The sequence below is a fragment of the Oncorhynchus keta genome, chromosome 22 (genome assembly GCF_023373465.1).
Source record: "Oncorhynchus keta strain PuntledgeMale-10-30-2019 chromosome 22, Oket_V2, whole genome shotgun sequence".
NCBI lineage: Eukaryota > Metazoa > Chordata > Actinopteri > Salmoniformes > Salmonidae > Oncorhynchus > Oncorhynchus keta.
Genome location: NC_068442.1, coordinates 22,265,874 through 22,286,496, shown reverse-complemented (window position 1 = coordinate 22,286,496; position 20,623 = coordinate 22,265,874). Strand labels below are relative to the sequence as shown.

The window sequence follows — 20,623 nt, the reverse complement described above, 5'->3', positions numbered from 1 at the left end:
ATGTCTCACCTCACGTTCAAGAATGGCCTTTTTCTCGCTCACTTTCAGTCATTTGTAAACTAAATAATCTCCAAAATATCGTTATTTTTTAGACAAGCTATAGAAAGTTGGTTGGAATTTCAGTTTAATCCACCAGAAAAGACAGAACAAATAATCCAACAAATATTGTCGTTATACTTAAGTATACTAATTGATAAAAAAAATGTATCAATTGGAACCTTTAACATGTGGAAGGGGGAAAAAATATTATTATTATTATGATTAACCCTGTTAACACATTATCCCTGTTCACAAGTGTAGCAGGCTGTGAATTCTGCAAACAACGTTTCTAGGATGGGATATTAGCAAGACAATACATGTATATATTGGTCATATTAGTCATGGCTCCTGAGTGGCAAAGTGGTCTAAGTCACTGCATCTCAGTGCAAGAGGCATCACTACAGTCCCTGGTTCAAATCCAGGCTGTATCACATCCGACTCTTATTAGGAGTCCCAGAGGGTGGTCCCCATTTGGCCCAGTGTTGAACGGATAGGTTATTTGACAATGAAATAAACAAAGAAATTATTAATACATTTAGAATTATATAAAATCACCTTAGAAATTCTCACAGATCGGATTTGCCTTAATGGAAAATACCCCTTAAATATTCATTTAGAATCCTCCAATCCTTTGAATCTAATTATTGTAGGCCTGTCGTAGGTGACATGAGTCTCACTAGTGTTGAGTCATGCTGTGCTGTTAAAAGTGGTGTCGGTCTTATTTATTTAAAAAGCATATTGAAGTTAGAAGCAATAGTAAGAAGATAGAAGCAATAGTATTTTAAGCAATAGCCAAAATCAAATCAAATCAAATGTATTTATAAAGTCCTTACATCAGCTGATATCTCAAAGTGCTGTACAGAAACCCAGCCTAAAACCTCAAACAGAAAGCAATGCAGGTGTACAAGCATGGTGGCTAGTAAAAACTCCCTAGAAAGACCAGAACCTAGGAAGATACCAAGAGAGGAACCAGGCTATGAGGGGTGGCCTGGCCTCTTCTGGCTGTGCCGTGGAGATTATAACAGAACATGGCAAAGATGTTCAAATGTTCATAGATGACCAGCAGGGTCAAATAATAATCAAAATAATAATAATAAAGTCTACCTGCTGTGGTCAACTATTTCAGCATCGTTTCATGTTGCTCTGATACAAGCATGGGGACTGGTCTTGATAAATCAATTATAATTTTTTTTTTTTATCTCCGCAGGTTGAGAACAAATGAATGGAAATATACAGTATTATACAGAGACATGAGTGCATGGAACTCTCTTCCGTCTTATATAGTGCAAGTGAACAGCAAACCTGGTTTAAAAGAACAAATAAAGCAACACCTCACGGCACAACGTCTCTCCCCCATGTGACCTACTTGTTGTGTGTATGTACTGACATGTGTGTGAAACTGATAGATGAGCACTTACACACACATTACACGTTCATGTTTTTAAATGTATCTAAATTGGAAAGTCTTTTTTTTGTCTGTAATGTAATTTTCGTTAGCTGTCGCCATTGGCATTGGCGAATGGGGATCCTCATAATTCAAATCAAATCAACAATGGACAAATGAAACAAATATCAAAAGTCCTTTAATGTTGTAACGGGTTCCTGGAGGAACCTGGACTGGAGGCATGGCTTAGTAGGGGCCTGGCTTTTAGATAGATTTTTTTGTGCCACCCTTTCAAGTAAATGTCATGCCTGTTCATCTGTTCTGTTCTATTGTCATCACATGTTAAGGTTGAACACTGATAGTTGTGTAGCTTCACTGAGGGTTACAGAGGAGAAGGAGTTCCTCAAGAGCCTATTGCAAATCCCAATGTTGGAATTGTTACCACTGTATTACTGTAATCAGCATTGTTTATGTCGGAAAATTGACATTTGCAGTGTATGAACTTATCATGATGAACAAGAATGACATTTACTCTAACGGGTGCCCAAAAATAATCTGAAAACCCCGCCTCCAGTAAGCCAAGCTGCCACCTCTGCAATATATTATTAAAAAGGTACTAAATTGAACCCATCCCATCCCATAAAGGTTCCTCAAAGAGTTCCTTGAAGACTCTTTTCAGAAGGGTTCCTCGAGGAACCTTTTTGAGCAGTTTTTAGAACCCTAAAGGCAGGGTAGCTTTAATTCTAAGAGTGTAGTTCAGACACTTCAGGATGGTTATGATGGTTATGGAGACCTTTTGTGGTTCAGTCCACCCATAAACAAATGTTAATTACAGGATGTTATGCTGAACACTCAGACAGAAAGTGTGCATGTGTGAGTGTGTGTTTGCATGTCCGTATGCAAGTGTTAGTGTCTTATTTATTGTCATCTCTCACCAGATTGACTGGGCCAGCTCTGAGTCACAGGTAGAAGATTGTATGCTGAAGGGTAAAGAGAAGGTAACAGAATCTGATGTACATCTACATCTGTCATAGTTTACCCTACATATATGCAGTGTGTTCGATATCTGTCTTGCCTACTACTTACTGAAACGACATACTGTGTGCTATTCATAGTGCATACTATTTAGAACGTACTGTTTTGCAAAAATGTATTCCGTAACAATAAATATCAAAATACTAGGCTCACCCATACTGAGAATGCGACATCTAATGAGCATGTGCGTTGTTTCCCGCCATTTGAGCATTTTGGTACAGCACAGCCTCGTGATTATCAGCTGATTATCAGCTGTGTTAAAGACATGGTTCTGAAAAGACAATTATCTTCCTCAATAGCGTGAAAGGGCGTGAAAGGAATTTGTACCACATAAAATCCCGAAATTAGTATGATATCTTGACATGTAAAGCATACTCACAAAAAAAATAATATATAATGACATACTGTACTATAAAATGTTCTATTTTCGCATACCTAATCAGCCTACAATTTAAAATGCAAGTACAGATATTCGGACACGCCATACACTTCAAGTTACCTACCTAACCTAACCTCCCCTCTGTCTCCCTCTCCCCCCTCCCCTACAGCCAGAGTGTGCTAACTACATCAAGGTGTTGCAGCAGTTTAACACAACACACCTGTTGGCCTGTGGAACAGGAGCCTTTAACCCTCTCTGTGCCACCATCAGGGTGGGACACGCAGGACAGGTGAGCAGGGATGGGATTTTTTTCTTTGTTGTTATTGTAAATAAGGTTGATATGCGAACATATAGAAGGACATGCTGCTGTTTTGGCTCAGTCTCGTCATCTGTTCTTTAGACACCGACAGTCTTTCCTGAAAGAGCTGTAAAAACCTCAACACGCCCAATGGTCAATGTATGTTTCCTCAGAGAGACAGGGAGTTTGTTGATTCATCTGAAGGAGATACACACAGAGACACAAGGTGTGACATTATTGACGTTTGTGTCTCCTTTGAGAGAGCAAGGGAGAGAGGAGAGAGCGAGGGAGAGAGGAGAGAGCGAGGGAGAGAGGAGAGAGCGAGGGAGAGAGGAGAGAGGGGGAGGAGAAGAGAAAGAGGTAGGTGGTACTGATAGTTAGTTTGTGTCCTCTGAGAGAGCGAGGGAATGTGTTTGTCTGGATTGTAAATGAGTTTAATTTATATCATCCCCTGTCTGTCTGAGAGGACCTGTGACAAGAGCACCAGCAGGGAAAACAAACCAGTCTCCCACACGACCTCAGTCAGAATGAAGAACAGAACATGCCATGGCTAAGGTCAAGCCCAGGGACGTCAATGTGTCACTACACCAAATACCCCAGTTTCGTACTGCTAATTATCTGAAGACTCTTGTCACTTCCTTGCCATTCAGAGTATCTAAAGACGTGTATCTGTGATGAAAAAGCAGCTTTATCGAATTAGTGTTTGATAATGGTAACACAGGGGTGTCAATAGTTAATAGAGACTAGCAATTCTGACTGCCATTGTGTCCAGCCTGAGACATCCCCCCTGTTTGCTGAGAGGTGCTTCTAATAACGGTTGCTCGATGTTGGAACATATTGTGACACTCACACCTCACCATTGCCAAAGCCCCCCACGCTCTTCATTGTCCCTGCTTTATATACTGTTAATTGACTTGTTTATATGTGACACTATGATTAATATATTTTTTACATTTGATCACATCAATACGTACTCGATAACAGGCCATTTTACGAAGTGTGTGTGCATGTGCGAGCGAGCATGAGTATGTGTGTTCTCACTGAAAGGTTTTGGTCCCCAGGCCAGACAGTTTGAGCTGGAGGAGCAGAGTGTAGAGAGTGGAAGAGGGAGATGTCCCTATGACCACAACATTCCCGTAACCTCCACCCTGGACAGTAAGAAGACCACACACTACAAGACATTATCACTTCTGTTTTTTCACTTTCTACCTTCTTGTATGTTTCATAATATATTATTTTCTCAATAACTCTCTGTCTCAGGCACACTTAGCCCTAACCCTATTAGAAGACTGATACTCTAGTATAATTGCTGTTATTGAGTATATTGCACAGTGCTTAGAGCAGCGTTTCCCAAACTCAGTCCTGGGGGCCCCAAGGGGTGCACGTTTCAGCTTTTTCCCTAGTACTACCCAGCGGATTCAAATAATGAACTCATCATCAAGCTTTGATTATTTGAACAACTGTGTACTAGGGCAAAAACAAAATGTGTTTGGGAAACGCTGGCTTAGAGGCAGGTTTAGTTTTAGCTCAATGCTGCCACCGTGTGGAAATAACTCATTATAAAGCCGTTATTTTCAGATTGCGATAAATAACAAAACAAAAAATTACCAAACATAATTTGCAATTGATTGTAATTTTATTCTTAATTTAATTTAATGTGTGGAAAATTAGGTGTTAACTGATGAAACATCTGGTTTATTATGTTTTTTTCTCTCTGTGTGTGTGTGTGTGTGTGTGTGTGTGTGTGTGTGTGTGTGTGTGTGTGTGTGTGTGTGTGTGTGTGTGTGTGTGTGTGTGTGTGTGTGTGTGTGTGTGTGTGTGTGCGTGTGTGTGTTAGGAGGAGAGCTATATATTGGCCTGTATACAGACTACTGGGAAAATGATGCAGCTCTGTGTCGACTGAACAACCAAAGCTACACACGCACTGAGAGAGACAACAGACAACAGCTCAATGGTCAGTGTCCAGGCATTTCTCATTACTACTTTCTGTTTGATCTCTGGTACTCACCCACACTTACAGTCCCTTCAGAAACTATTCATACCCCTTGACTTATTTCACATTTTGTTGTGTTACAGCCTGAATTCAAAAGAGTTAAAAATATTAACAAATCTCACCCATCCCCATAACGACATAGTGAAAATATGTTTTTAGGCATTTGGTTACTCTAGTAATTAAACCTTGAGTATCTGAAGCCCACGGATATGGATAATCATTCTTTACCCTGGCCTTACATCTGGTGACAGCGGTGGTTCTTTCAAGACTGGAATGAACTCCCCGGGTTTTGGACTTTCCTAACTGCATTTGGAGCTGATTCGGAGCTTCTCCCTATCTAGCTTGTCGATGTACTGGAGTTTCCTAACTGCATTTGGAGCTGATTCGGAGCTTCTCCCTATCTAGCTTGTCAATGTACTGGAGTTTCCTAACTGCATTTGGAGCTGATTCGGAGCTTCTCCCTATCTAGCTTGTCAATGTACTGGAGTTTCCTAACTGCATTTGGAGCTGATTCGGAGCTTCTCCCTATCTAGCTTGTCAATGTACTGGACTTTCCTAACTGCATTTGGAGCTGATTCGGAGCTTCTCCCTATCTAGCTTGTCGATGTACTGGACTTTCCTAACTACATTTGGAGCTGATTCGGAGCTTCTCCCTATCTAGCTTGTCGATGTACTGGACTTTCCTAACTACATTTGGAGCTGATTCGGAGCTTCTCCCTATCTAGCTTGTCAATGTACTGGACTTTCCTAACTACATTTGGAGCTGATTCGGAGCTTCTCCCTATCTAGCTTGTCAATGTACTGGACTTTCCTAACTACATTTGGAGCTGATTCGGAGCTTCTCCCTATCTAGCTTGTCAATGTACTGGACTTTCCTGACCTGGTTGGTGGTTCTGTGCTAAAGAGTTTCATTGTGAGTGAAATCAGCAATGCTTATGACAGCAGGACTTCAACATTGGTTACTGTGACTATTTCAAGCAACATGAGACGACCCCTGTGCCTGTATTTTGTCTGCCAATGTTTTTATTGAAAAGTATCATGTTGGATGTTGTTTTGCCCATTGTCCACATGCTATTTTTGCTAGCTAATGTTAGATTACCATCTGTGTGTGTTAGTTATCTAGATGGCTAGATAGTTGCTAGCTGTACCTCACAAGTTCTGGACAGGAGGAGTTCGTACGTGCAGAGAAAATGTTTTCCTCTCTCTGTCATCTCTGCCTGCATACATGTACATACTCCCCCCCATTTTGTGCTGCTGAGGCTGTGGGTGACTCAGGCACATTGTGGGACTAGCTAACTGTGGATGGTGTCATTTGGGGAAAGGAAGAGATCGAAGAGGAGATATTCGGTGGTGTACCTGTGGGGCCTTTTACCGAGGCATTGCAGGCTTGGCCAGTGACTGGGGATGACTGCTGTGGAGCAAGAGGTGCCTAGAGCACTACGGCGATGGTAGCACACTACAACATGGGCCTACCAACAACATCCAGGCCACCTGACCTACTAGTCATCATTCACTTATTGAGTGAGCATGGACCTGAAGGAACACACACATTTGCTTAAAAAAAGAAAGAAGATAATTTCGTACTGTGCTGTTGTGTTACTTTCTGTTGATATTCTAGTCAGGCCTGCATGTCATCTACATGTTGTAGTGATATTGCTGTATGTTGCATGTGGCATTTCGAGAGACTCTACGCTTCTTTTGCAAAGGAAGTACTGTGGGACCATAATTGGAGGACTTTCATTTTTCTACCAGATGATGGAGCTCTGGGCTATAAAGATCAGGGGTTGCTGGGGTTGCTCTAGTTTAGAGTTTGGTGCCAGCTCTCAGCTCATATTATTTATCCTTCATGTAATTTGTCCCCTGAAGTTGTTTGGTTGCTCTAATAATTAAACGATGAGTAATATCTTAAGTTGCAGTGCCCATGAAGAATCATTCTTTACCCTGGCCTAACACTAGTTAGCATTGGCTCACAAAACTACCTCTAACTTCCATCATACTGCACACAGAGACATAAAAATGGTATCCATACGACTTCATCTGACTCTGGGTAGGTAGAAAAATAGCTTAATTGCCAGAATTTTGACAATTAGGCCCTTTATCTACTTCCCCAGAGATGAACTCATGGATATCATGTGTCTCAAATCAAATCAAACATTATTTGCCACTTGCGCCGAATACAACAAGTGTAGACTTTATTGTGAAATGCTTACTTACAAGCCCTTAATCAACAGTGCAGTTCAAGAAGAAGGAACAATTTACCAAGTAGGTTAATAATAACAAGTAATAATAAAAGTAACACAATAAGAAAAACAATAACGAGGCTAAATACAGGGGGCACCGGTACTGAGTCAGTGTGGAGACTAAATACAGGGGGCACAGGTACTGAGTCAGTGTGGAGGCTATATACAGGGGGCACCGGTACTGAGTCAGTGTGGAGGCTATATACAGGGGGCACTGGTACTGAGTCAGTGTGGAGGCTATATATAGGGGGCACCGGTACTGAGTCAGTGTGGAGGCTATATACAGGGGGCACCGGTACTGAGTCAGTGTGGAGGCTATATACAGGGGGCACCTGTACTGAGTCAGTGTGGAGGCTATATACAGGGGGCACCGGTACTGAGTCAGTGTGGAGGCTATATACAGGGGTCACCGGTACTGAGTCAGTGTGGAGGCTATATACAGGGGCACCGGTACTGAGTCAGTGTGGAGGCTATATACAAGGGGCACCGGTACTGAGTCAGTGTGGAGGCTATATACAGGGGCACCGGTACTGAGTCAGTGTGGAGGCTATATACAGGGGGCACCGGTACTGAGTCAGTGTGGAGGCTATATACAGGGGCACCGGTACTGAGTCAGTGTGGAGGCTATATACAGGGGGCACTGGTACTGAGTCAGTGTGGAGGCTATATACAGGGGTCACCGGTACTGAGTCAGTGTGGAGGCTATATACAGGGGGCACCGGTACTGAGTCAGTGTGGAGGCTATATACAGGGGTCACCGGTACTGAGTCAGTGTGGAGGCTATATACAGGGGGCACCGGTACTGAGTCAGTGTGGAGGCTATATACAGGGGGCACCGGTACTGAGTCAGTGTGGAGGCTATATACAGGGGGCACCGGTACTGAGTCAGTGTGGAGGCTATATACAGGGGTCACCGGTACTGAGTCAGTGTGGAGGCTATATACAGGGGTCACCGGTACTGAGTCAGTGTGGAGGCTATATACAGGGGGCACCGGTACTGAGTCAGTGTGGAGGCTAAATACAGGGGGCACCGGTACTGAGTCAGTGTGGAGGCTATATACAGGGGGCACCGGTACTGAGTCAGTGTGGAGGCTATATACAGGGGGCACCGGTACTGAGTCAGTGTGGAGGCTATATACAGGGGGCACCGGTACTGAGTCAGTGTGGAGGCTATATACAGGGGTCCCCGGTACTGAGTCAGTGTGGAGGCTATATACAGGGGGCACCGGTACTGAGTCAGTGTGGAGGCTATATACAGGGGGCACCGGTACTGAGTCAGTGTGGAGGCTATATACAGGGGGCACCGGTACTTAGTCAGTGTGGAGGCTATATACAGGGGTCACCGGTACTGAGTCAGTGTGGAGGCTATATATAGGGGGCACCGGTACTGAGTCAGTGTGGATGCTATATACAGGGGGCACCGGTACTGAGTCAGTGTGGAGGCTATATACAGGGGGCACCTGTACTGAGTCAGTGTGGAGGCTATATACAGGGGCACCGGTACTGAGTCAGTGTGGAGGCTATATACAGGGGTCACCGGTACTGAGTCAGTGTGGAGGCTATATACAGGGGTCACCGGTACTGAGTCAGTGTGGAGGCTATATATAGGGGCACCGGTACTGAGTCAGTGTGGAGGCTATATACAGGGGGCACCGGTACTGAGTCAGTGTGGAGGCTATATACAGGGGCACCGGTACTGAGTCAGTGTGGAGGCTATATACAGGGGCACCGGTACTGAGTCAGTGTGGAGGCTATATACAGGGGGCACTGGTACTGAGTCAGTGTGGAGGCTATATACAGGGGTCACCGGTACTGAGTCAGTGTGGAGGCTATATACAGGGGGTACTGAGTCACCGGTACTGAGTCAGTGTGGAGGCTATATACAGGGGGCACCGGTACTGAGTCAGTGTGGAGGCTATATACAGGGGCACTGGTACTGAGTCAGTGTGGAGGCTATATACAGGGGGCACCGGTACTGAGTCAGTGTGGAGGCTATATACAGGGTCACCGGTACTGAGTCAGTGTGGAGGCTATATACAGGGGGCACCGGTACTGAGTCAGTGTGGAGGCTATATACAGGGGGCACCGGTACTGAGTCAGTGTGGAGGCTATATACAGGGGGCACCGGTACTGAGTCAGTGTGGAGGCTATATACAGGGGCACCGGTACTGAGTCAGTGTGGAGGCTATATACAGGGGTCACCGGTACTGAGTCAGTGTGGAGGCTATATACAGGGGGCACCGGTACTGAGTCAGTGTGGAGGCTATATACAGGGGGCACTGGTACTGAGTCAGTGTGGAGGCTATATACAGGGGGCACCGGTACTGAGTCAGTGTGGAGGCTATATACAGGGGGCACCGGTACTGAGTCAGTGTGGAGGCTATATACAGGGGGCACCGGTACTGAGTCAGTGTGGAGGCTATATACAGGGGGCACCGGTACTGAGTCAGTGTGGAGGCTATATACAGGGGGCACCGGTACTGAGTCAGTGTGGAGGCTATATACAGGGGGCACCGGTACTGAGTCAGTGTGGAGGCTATATACAGGGGTCACCGGTACTGAGTCAGTGTGGAGGCTATATACAGGGGGCACCGGTACTGAGTCAGTGTGGAGGCTATATACAGGGGTCACCGGTACTGAGTCAGTGTGGAGGCTATATACAGGGGCACCGGTACTGAGTCAGTGTGGAGGCTATATACAGGGGGCACCGGTACTGAGTCAGTGTGGAGGCTATATACAGGGGCACCGGTACTGAGTCAGTGTGGAGGCTATATACAGGGGGCACCGGTACTGAGTCAGTGTGGAGGCTATATACAGGGGGCACCGGTACTGAGTCAGTGTGGAGGCTATATACAGGGGGCACCGGTACTGAGTCAGTGTGGAGGCTATATACAGGGGGCACCGGTACTGAGTCAGTGTGGAGGCTATATACAGGGGTCACCGGTACTGAGTCAGTGTGGAGGCTATATACAGGGGGCACCGGTACTGAGTCAGTGTGGAGGCTATATACAGGGGGCACCGGTACTGAGTCAGTGTGGAGGCTATATACAGGGGGCACCGGTACTGAGTCAGTGTGGAGGCTATATACAGGGGGCACCGGTACTGAGTCAGTGTGGAGGCTATATACAGGGGTCACCGGTACTGAGTCAGTGTGGAGGCTATATACAGGGGGCACCGGTACTGAGTCAGTGTGGAGGCTATATACAGGGGTCACCGGTACTGAGTCAGGTTGGAGGCTATATACAGGGGTCACCGGTACTGAGTCAGTGTGGAGGCTATATACAGGGGGCACCGGTACTGAGTCAGTGTGCAGGGGTACAGGCTAGTTGAGGTAATCTGTACATGTAGGTGGGACGCAGTGACTATCCATAGGTAACATACAAACAGCGAGGAGCAGCAGTATACAAGAGGGGGGGTGTCAATGTAAATTGTCTGGTGGCGATTTTTCTGAATTGTTCAGCAGTCTAATGGATTGGGGTTAGAAGCTGTTGATGAGCCTTTTGGTCCTAGACTTGCCGCTCCAGTACCTCTTGCCATGCGGTAGCAGAGAAAATATTCTATAACTTGGGTGACTGGAGTCTCTGACAATTTTATGGGCTTTCCTCTGATACCGCCTATTATATAGGTCCTGGATGTCAGGAAGCTTGACCCCAGTGATGTACTGGGCCGTTCGCACTACCCTCTGTAGCACCTTACGGTCAGATGCCGAGCAGTTGCCATACCAGGTGGTGATGCAAAGTATCCTTTTAAAGTAACACAAGTATTTGCATATTAATAACAGGGCCTTTTCACATGGTATATTGTATATGGTCTCTACATAAATGTAGAAGTATGTTAGATTTTCCTGGAGGCAAAGTGAACTTTGTAATCCTGCGGTCACATTCTCTTTCTGAAACTGTCATGTTTCCTCTAGAGCCTAAGTTCATTGGGTCGGTGGTGATTCCTGATAACGATGACAGGGATGATGACAAGGTCTACTTCTTCTTCACGGAGAGAGGGATGGACGCAGAGGGGGTTAACAAGGCTGTTTACACTCGGGTGGGACGGGTCTGTGCGGTGAGAATTGCACAAATGCTCTGTTCTATCTTGCATGCCAGCATATCCATATACTGTATCATGTCCTCCCTTCCTTCACCTCCTTCCAATTCTAATCCAGTTCCTTCCCTCTCCCCCTCTCCTCTCCTCTCCTCTCCCCTCACCCTCCATCCCCTCCCTTCAGAATGACCAGGGAGGTCAGAGGATGTTGGTGAATCGTTGGAGCTCCTTCCTAAAGACCCGTCTCATCTGCTCTGTGGCTGGACCCAACGGCATCGACACACACTTCGATGAGCTGGGTACGGCTGTGTGTTCATGTGTGTTTCCTAGAGAAGGGGATGCACCTATAGTACTTTCACTTAATGGAACCCTAAATCTCTCTCTCCCGTGTGTGTTTCATTTCAGAGGATGTATTTGTGTTGAAGAACAAGGATGAGAAGAATCCAGAGATATTTGGCCTCTTCAGTACTACAAGGTCTGCTGAGAGAGTCACGTGTGTTTTTTCAAAAAAGTACTGGTATATTGTATTGAATATCTTCTCTCTCTCTCTCTCTCTCTCTCTCTCTCTCTCTCTCTCTCTCTCTCTCTCTCAATCTACACCCCTCCCCTCCTCAGTGCTGTGTTCCAGGGCTATGCAGTGTGTGTGTACCACATGGATGTTGTGCGAGCAGCATTCAACGGCCAATTTGCACACAGGGAGAGACCAGAGCACCACTGGACCCCATACAAAGGCCGGGTCCCCTACCCACGCCCCGGATCTGTGAGTTACAACCTACAGCTACAACATATACTGATTTATCAATAGGCTTTACATTACCTGATTGGCTCTCCATACCCGATAAGTAAGGATACATGCACTGCATAGTTGGTGCAACACAAGAAAAGTGTAGTTTAGGAATTTTCTTAAGAATTGCACCTCCATTACAGCAAACTCCACACTGTATATCCAAACAATATACATTCAATAATGTCTTTCAAAAATGTGATATTCCAACAGCAGCATTGTACATTCACAGCACTCCTCTTATGCCTGTGACTGTGGCAGCTGCCCTTTGTAGAGAAAGAGTGTTACAGGTTGTTATACAACATTTCCTGTGAATGTCAGAGCTACTGTAGCTGTCTCTGCAGGTCACATCAGTGCTATCATTATACTGCAGCATACAGCTTCAATAGTAACCATTTGAGTCATTGACAGTGTAATGCTTTTTTCTTATTCATATGTTGCTTCTCCCCCATCTCTTCCACTCTCTTCTTCTCTCTCTCTTTTTTCCCCTCTCTATCCCTTTTCCCTCTCCATCTCTCCCACTCTCTTCCACTCTCTTCCTCTCTCTCTCTTTTCCCCTCTATCCCCTTTCCCTCTCCATCTCTTCCACTCTCTCTATCTCTCTCTTTTTTCCCTCTCTATCCCTTTTCCCTCTCCATCTCTCTCTCTCTCTCTCTCTCTCTCTCTCTCTCTCTCTCTCTCTCCTATTTTCTCTCTTCTCTCTCTCTCTCTCTTTTTCCCTCTTTTCCCCCTCCATCTCTTCCCTCTTTTCTCCTCTCCTCTCTCTCTCCTCTCTCTCTCTCTTTTCCCCTCTCTATCCCTTTTCCCTCTCCATCTCTCTCTCTCTCTCTCTCCCTCTCTCTATCCCTTTTCCCTCTCCATCTCTTTCCACTCTCTCTATCTCTCTTTTCCCCTTTTTCCCTTTTCCCTCTCCATCTCTTCCCCTTTTCCCTCTCCTTTTCTCTTCTTTTCCCTCTCCATCTCTTCCTCTCTCTCTCTCTCTCTCTCTCTTTTCCCCTCTCTATCCCTTTTCCCTCTCCATCTCTTCCTCTCTCTATCTCTCTCTCTTTTCCCCTCTCTATCCCTTTTCCTCTCCATCTCTTCCTCTCTCTCTCTCTATCTCTCTCTTTTCCCCTCTCTATCCCTTTTCCCTCTCTCTCTCTCTTTTCCCCTCTCTATCCCTTTTCCCTCTCCATCTCTCTCTCTCTCTATCTTCTCTCTTTTCCCCTCTCTATCCCTTTTCCCTCTCCATCTCTTCCACTCTTTTCTCTCTCTCTCTCTATCTCTTCCTTTTCCCCTCTCTATCCCTTTTCCCTCTCCATCTCTTCTCTCTCTCTCTCTATCTCTCTCTCTTTTCCCCTCTCTATCCCTTTTCCCTCTCCATCTCTTCCTCTCTCTCTCTCTCTCTCTCTTTTCCCCTCTCTCTCCCTCTTTTCCCTCTCTATCCCTTTTCCCTCTCCATCTCTTCCATCTCTCCATCCTCCTCTCTCTCTATCTCTCTCTCTCTCTCTTTTCCCTCTCCATCTCTTCTCCTCTCTCTCTATCTCTCTCTCTTTTCCCCTCTCTATCCCTTTTCCCTCTCCATCTCTTCCACTCTCTTCTCTCTCTCTCTCTTTTTCCCCTCTCCATCTCTTCCCCTTCTTCTCTCTCTCCAGTGTGCCAGTAAGGTGAACGGTGGTGGGTTCTCAGGTTCTAAGGAGTTCCCTGATGAGGTTCTGCGTTTTGTGCGTTCCCACCCCGTCATGTCCAGCCCGGTCCTGCCCCTCCACAAGAAACCTGTCCTACTGCAGACGGAGCCAGGAGGGAGGAGACTAACCCAGATTGCTGTGGACCGCGTCCAGGCCCAGGATGGACACTACCACGTCCTGTACATAGGCAGAGGTATGCACACTGACACTACACTATGATCATCCAGTGCTGTGTATCACCAAGGTTATAGCTCCCTCCACTGATCACATGCAGAATTACAATCACAATCTACAGGAAGGTAAGATAGGCCTACCAGATAGACAGGCACTGACATCCCAAAACAAAGCCTTTGACTCTCTACTATTTGGATGTCCTGGGTGGTTGTATTGGTGAAGGTGTGATATTTACATGACTTAAATACTCTCTCCCGTAGACGACTCTGTTGTGTTGAAGGTTATCAGCATCTACAACAAAGACACAGACACCATAGAGGAAGTACTACTGGAGGAACTGCAGGTGTTCAAGGTACTGCTGTTATTTAGCGCCACCATATGGCAAAAGATGGCCATTGCATCAGTTACACATTCTTGGCACTCGACAATTTGATTTGTTTATGGCAGATCAAAATGTTTTCATGTTATTTCTTTCTAGGTCCCTGTGCCAATAACTGAGATCATCATATCTGCAAAACGAGTATGACAGCTATTTATCATGTTAAAATCATAGTTACTAACATTGTTTTGAAGCATGGTTGTTTAAAACTGCAGTATCTTCATCTAGCCACAAGATGACAGTGTATTGATTATCCGAATGTCGGGAAATGTAATGACAGTAGGCAAAGCGTTTTATGATGTTGATATTTACAAAAATGTGTACCTCTGTTAATTTTGGTCCCTGTGTTGTTGTTTTCATAGCAACAGCTCTATGTGGGTTCTGAGGTGGGTGTGGCTCAGGTGAGGCTCCATCAATGTGAACTGTACGGGTCAGAGTGTGCCGACTGTTGCCTAGCCAGGGATCCTTACTGTGCCTGGGATGGACTCACCTGCTCACGATACTACCCTGTTGGGGTCTACACCAAGAGGTGAGACAGAAACACAAACCTCATACACAAAGACACACAGGCATGTACAGTCACACACAGACATATGAACATGTGCACAGCGGTACAGAGGCATCACATAGCAATCATTAGCACCGCTATCCTGCCTAATCCCCTCCTTCTTTCTCATCATCCCTTCCCGTTCTTCCCTTTGATGCCACTATGTCCTTATCTCACTTTCCCAAATGCCCATTTAACAGCCTACACCACTCCCCCCTCTCTCTCAGCAGACGATTCAGACGACAGGATGTTCGCCATGGCAACGCTGTACAGCTATGCAATGGGCTGCAGATTGATGGTCAGTCTGTGTGTGTGTTTGGGTGTGTGTGTGTGTGGGGGAGTAGAAAGTAATTACTCCTTGGCCAATGGCCTTTGGCCTGCTGAGGTAACAGAATGGTCACTGCTGAACTGTGTGTGTGTGTGTGTGTGTGTGTGTGTGTGTGTGTGTGTGTGTGTGTGTGTGTGTGTGTGTGTGTGTGTGTGTGTGTGTGTGTGTGTGTGTGTGTGTGTGTGTGTGTGTGTGTGTGTAGGGGAGAAGTACCAGGGTGTGGAGGAGAGGCAGGTGTATGGGGTAGAGAATAACAGTACTCTACTGGAGTGTACCCCTCGTTCTCTACAGGCCAGAGTTCTGTGGTACATACAGAGAGGTCCAGACAGAGAGAAGGTGAGACAGACATATATACATACTGTATATACATATACACCACTTTCCTCCTTTCTTCCTTCCTTTTCCATCTCTCCTTACCTCCCCTCCCCTCCCTCTTCTCTCCCTCCCCCAGGTCAGAGGTGATGAGAGTGTAGTCATAACGACCCACGGGCTGTTGTTCCTGATTGTGCGGATTGGGGACGCTGGCATGTACGTGTGTCAGACGGTAGAACACGGCTATGTCCACACCCTACTGAGGGTAACGCTTCATGTGCTGGGAGGGGAGAGGGTCAGTGCCCTGATACACAGGACAGGGGAGGAAGGAGAGGAAGAAGGGGAGACCACAGCAACCTCCTGTCACCTTCCCATAGATTCCCCTCCAGACCTCCACACTGGTTCCAACTCTGACCCCACTTCCAGACTACCAGGAGCCCTACCAGGGTCCTCCCTAGCCCCCGCTCCAGCTCCAGGCCCTACCTCTCGGCTGTGGTACAAGGAGTTCCTCCAACTTATAGGATATCGAGATACACAGCGGCTGGAGGAGTACTGTGAGAGGGTCTGGTGCTCAGAGAAAAGACGCAGGAAGACCAAACTTAGATACACCCAGCCACTGGGAAGAGGAGAGAGGAGGGCAAGGGGGAGGGGAGAGCCTCACAGAACCCCCAGACACACCATGGACACCTGAGAGGAGGGAGAGAGAGGATAGAACAACCACACACACACAATGGGCCAGTTTTTTGTTGTTGTAGAGAATACTACTTCCAAACTAAGCTAAAAACGTGACACTTTCTTTTTTTAGACTTTACCGTAACGTCTTCTTCCTTCTTATAACCATATTACATGTTATGTTGTGTTTTTACCTTTCCTTGTTTCTGCTGTAATCTTTGCCACTGGTGCCAATGCTGAGTGTCCGTCAGAGGGAAGGCACATAGAACACTTGAACTATTTATAACAACGTGGCCTTAAGACCACAGTGCTGACAGCTTCTCTGAACGGACATAGTACAGAAGATTCATAGCCATCCCAGCTGAACCCACAGATAGCGAACATTCAAACCGATTCCTCAGAAATAAAATGTTTCTAGATATACACTTGAGCTGCTCGCGTTCAAAACCACTGGTTAGAAAATACACGTTACGGTAAATACATTATTTTTTTGCTTTGAGTTTAGTAGTGGTTTAGAACTGATTAATTAAACTGGACATTGTACTATATTATTGTTTTACTGTATAGTTGGTAAACTTGATGATGTACGCAAGTATTTCCTACTATACTTTGTCAGTTAGTTTGGTGTGACTTGTCGGAGATTGAGGAGATCTAGATGATTTGACATCATTGAATGATTACAGTAACGCAAAACTGTGTCTGCGGATCCGAGAATAGCATCCGTAATAAATACCACGGAACTTAACATTTGAAAACAACAATAATCGTTTTCATAATGTACTATTGATGATGGAAGAGGGATTATATAACATTTTATAGACTTACCCCTCAATAAAAGTTATAGATACTTGATCTGGGCCATTAGAAATCGAATTATATCCACAGTGTATCTCAACACATGCATTTTCTCTTCAATAAATGGCCAACTTAAATATGAACTGCAATCAACTGGTAGTTATAGAGTTGGTTGATTAGTATTCATATCAGCTGTCTATTTCTCTCTCTCTCTCTCTCTCTCTCTCTCTCTCTCTCTCTCTCTCTCTCTCTCTCTCTCTCTCTCTCTCTCTCTCTCTGTCTCTCTCTCTCTCTCTCTCTCTCTCTCTGTCTCTCTCTCTCTCTCTCTCTCTCTCTCTCTCTCTCTCTCTCTCTGTCTCTCTCTCTCTCTCTCTCTCTCTCTCTCTCTCTCTCTCTCTCTCTCTCTCTCTCTCTCTCTCTCTCTCTCTGTCTCTCTCTCACTCTCTCTCTCTCTCTCTCTCTCTCTGTCTCTCTCTCTCTCTCTCTCTCTCTCTCTCTCTCTCTCTCTCTCTGTCTCTCTCTCTCTCTCTCTCTCTCTCTCTCTCTCTCTCTCTCTCTCTCTCTCTCTCTCTCTCTCTCTCTCTCTCTCTCTCTCTCTCTCTCTCTCTCTCTCTCTCTCTCTGTCTCTCTCTCTCACTCTCTCGCTCTCTCTCTCTCTCTCTCTCTCTCTCTCTCTGCTGTCAGTAATGATGCTACAGATGGGGGTTCATAATAACCATACCAGAAGACAATCGACGTCGCCATATTTTCCCTCCCAAATAAGGAAGAACGCCACAGTGACCATCCAAGCATGTCATTGGCTAGACAGAGGAGCCTGTCTCATGAATATTCAAACCTATTGGAGGAAATCAACCGTTTTATATTCTGACAGCATAACATTTATCAGGTTTCCATTACAATCCCTCTTTTATATGGAGTCTTTTTTGAAGTCTTTAAATTACATTATTCCCGCAGTCATCATCATCCTGAATGTTCTCTGAGTTTTAATAATGAACAAAAAATATAAATACAACATTAAAGTGTTGGTCCCATGTTTCATAACCTGAAATAAAAGATTCCAGAAATGGTCCATACGTACAAAAATCTTAATACTCTCAAATGTTGTGCACAAATTTGTTTACATCCCTGTTAGTGAGGATTTCTCCTTTGCCAAGATAATCCATCCACCTGACAGGTGTGGCATATCAAGAAGCTGATTAGACAGCATTGTCACTACATAGGTGCACCTTGTGCTGTGGACAATAAAAGGCAACTCTAAAATGTGAAAGTTTGCCACACAACACAATCCTACAGATGTCTCAAGTTTTAATGGAGTGTGCAATTGGCATGCTGACTGCAGGAATGTCCACGAGAGCTGTTGACAGAGACTTTAATGTTAATTTCTCTACCATAGACTGCGTCCAACATTGTTTTAGAGAATTTGGCACTACGTCCAACCGGCCTCACAACCGCAGACCACTTGCAACCAGGCAAGCCCAGGAACTCCACATCCGGTATTTTCACCTGCAGGATTGTCTGAGACGAGCCTCCCGGACAGCTAAGGAAACTGTGGGTTTTCACAACCGAATACTTTCTGCACAAACTGTCAGAAACCGTCTCAGGTAAGCTCATCTACGTGCTCGTTATCCTCACCAGGATCTTGACCTGACTGCAGTTCAACGTTGTAACCGACTTCGGTGTCCAAATTCTCAACTTTGATGGCCACTGGCACGCTGGAAAAGTGTGCTCTTCATGGATGAATCCTGATTTCAAATGTACTGGGCAGGAACCCTTGTGGTTAGATCGTAGGGCCAGTAACTGAAAGGTTGCTGGATTGAATCCCTGAGCGAACAAGGTAAAAATCTGTCGTTCTGCCCCTGAACAAGCCAGTTAACCCACTGTTCCCCGGTAGGCCATCTTTGTAAAGAAGAATTTGTTCTTAACTGACTTGCCTAGTTAAATAACTGGCAGATGTACTGTATGTTTGTCGTGTGGGCGAACGGTTTACTGGTGTGAACAGAGACCCTATGGTGGCGGTGGAATTATGGTATGGGCAGGCATAAGCTACAGACAACAAATACAACGGCATTTTATCAATAGCAATTTGAATGCACAGAGATACCGTGACAAGATCCTGAGGCCCATTGTCGTGCCATTCATCAGCCATCATCACTTCATGTTTCAGCATGACAATGCACTGCCCCATGTTGCAATGATCTGCACACAAATCCCGGAAGCTGAAAATGTCCCAGTTCTTCCATGGCCTGCAAACTCACCAGACGCGTCATCAATTGAGCATGTTTGGAATGCTCTGGATCAACATGTATGACAGCGTGGTCCAGTTTCCGCCAATATCCAGCAACTTCGCACAGCCATTGAAGAGGAGTGGGACAACATTTCGCAGGCCACAATCAACAGCCTGATCAACTCTATGCGAAGGAGATGTGTAGCGCTGCATGAGGCAAATGGTGGTCACACCAGATACTGACAATTTTTTTGATCCGCGGCCCAACCTTTATTTAACCCCCCTGGAGTCGATGCCAGCGCTGATGCGGAAACTGAATGAGCATAATAAAACATCTGTCTGCAGCACTTCCACATCTGGTGAAAGGTGAGAGAGATAAAGTGGTGTTTGTCAGTTGAGACATCACAGAAGTCTGTCTTCTTACAAAATTTCATGGACCTCGAAACACTTGTCTGAAGGTTCCCCGGGTCCAAACATCATTAGAATATTTTATGGAGACTGTTTAGTGCCAAAAACAAGGGTCTAAATACATGTTTAAAAAATAACTAAGGTTTCCTCATCTTTCTAATAACGCTCAGATATAGGACAGACACTTAAGAACAAACTTCCTTTAGATGTATTTTTTTGTGAGTGTCTGTTGTTCCATGTAGTGAATCTGTTATTCAATGCGTTTGTACGGGCTAATAGCAGTAAGGCCCAAAATATGTTTCATCTGATCATTTATTTTTATGTTGATACCAAATAGCTTAGTAGAACCCCCCCATTCTCTCCTTCCACCCCCAACTCTCTCTCGCTCTCTCTTTCTCTCTCTCTCTCTATCTCTCACTCGCTCTCTCTCTTGCTCTCCTGTCACTCTACCTCCATCAAGGAATGCTCCCGTTTTTTTCTTTCTCTTTGTCTCTATATCTCTCTGTCCCTCACTCGTGAGTTTTGGGGAGTGTAAGTGGGGAGGACCTCAGTGCAGCTGATGGATCATGGGTTTTTCTCACATCCCTCACACGCACACGCACACACACACACACACACACACACACACACACACACACACACACACACACACACACACACACACACACACACACACACACACACACACACACACACACACACACACACACACACACACACACACACACACACACACACACACACACACACAGAGCTGAGGATGAGTTCACACAGCTGATCTGTTCCACCAGCTACCATAGCAACAGGCTATAAACCCCTTAACCCCTCTCCCTCTCGCCACCTCCCTACAGCAACACTCTCTGTGTCTTAGCACAGTAGCACTGTCACTCAGTTACAAGCTGTTGCACCACAACAGTTTCAGCTTAAATG

General features: G+C 45.5%; 1 protein-coding gene across 3 annotated transcripts in view; it reads left to right on the top strand.

The window, feature by feature from the left end:
* sema3e (sema domain, immunoglobulin domain (Ig), short basic domain, secreted, (semaphorin) 3E) overlaps nt 1-18,083 on the top strand; it is a 60,918-nt gene extending 42,835 nt beyond the window's left edge. The window contains exons 3-18 of one of the 3 annotated variants that reach the window (XM_052474902.1): nt 2,362-2,421; nt 3,007-3,126; nt 4,197-4,290; nt 4,973-5,089; nt 11,282-11,424; nt 11,588-11,702; nt 11,809-11,878; nt 12,019-12,163; nt 13,822-14,047; nt 14,289-14,380; nt 14,507-14,548; nt 14,770-14,936; nt 15,182-15,252; nt 15,485-15,618; nt 15,734-15,810; nt 17,746-18,083. In XM_052474902.1, the coding sequence (XP_052330862.1) occupies nt 2,362-2,421; nt 3,007-3,126; nt 4,197-4,290; nt 4,973-5,089; nt 11,282-11,424; nt 11,588-11,702; nt 11,809-11,878; nt 12,019-12,163; nt 13,822-14,047; nt 14,289-14,380; nt 14,507-14,548; nt 14,770-14,936; nt 15,182-15,252; nt 15,485-15,618; nt 15,734-15,810; nt 17,746-17,773 (1,701 nt within the window). In that variant the 3' untranslated portion in view covers nt 17,774-18,083. The other 2 variants (XM_052474901.1, XM_052474900.1) reach the window with 2 other exon arrangements.
* Nucleotides 18,084-20,623: the final 2,540 nt, after the last annotated feature.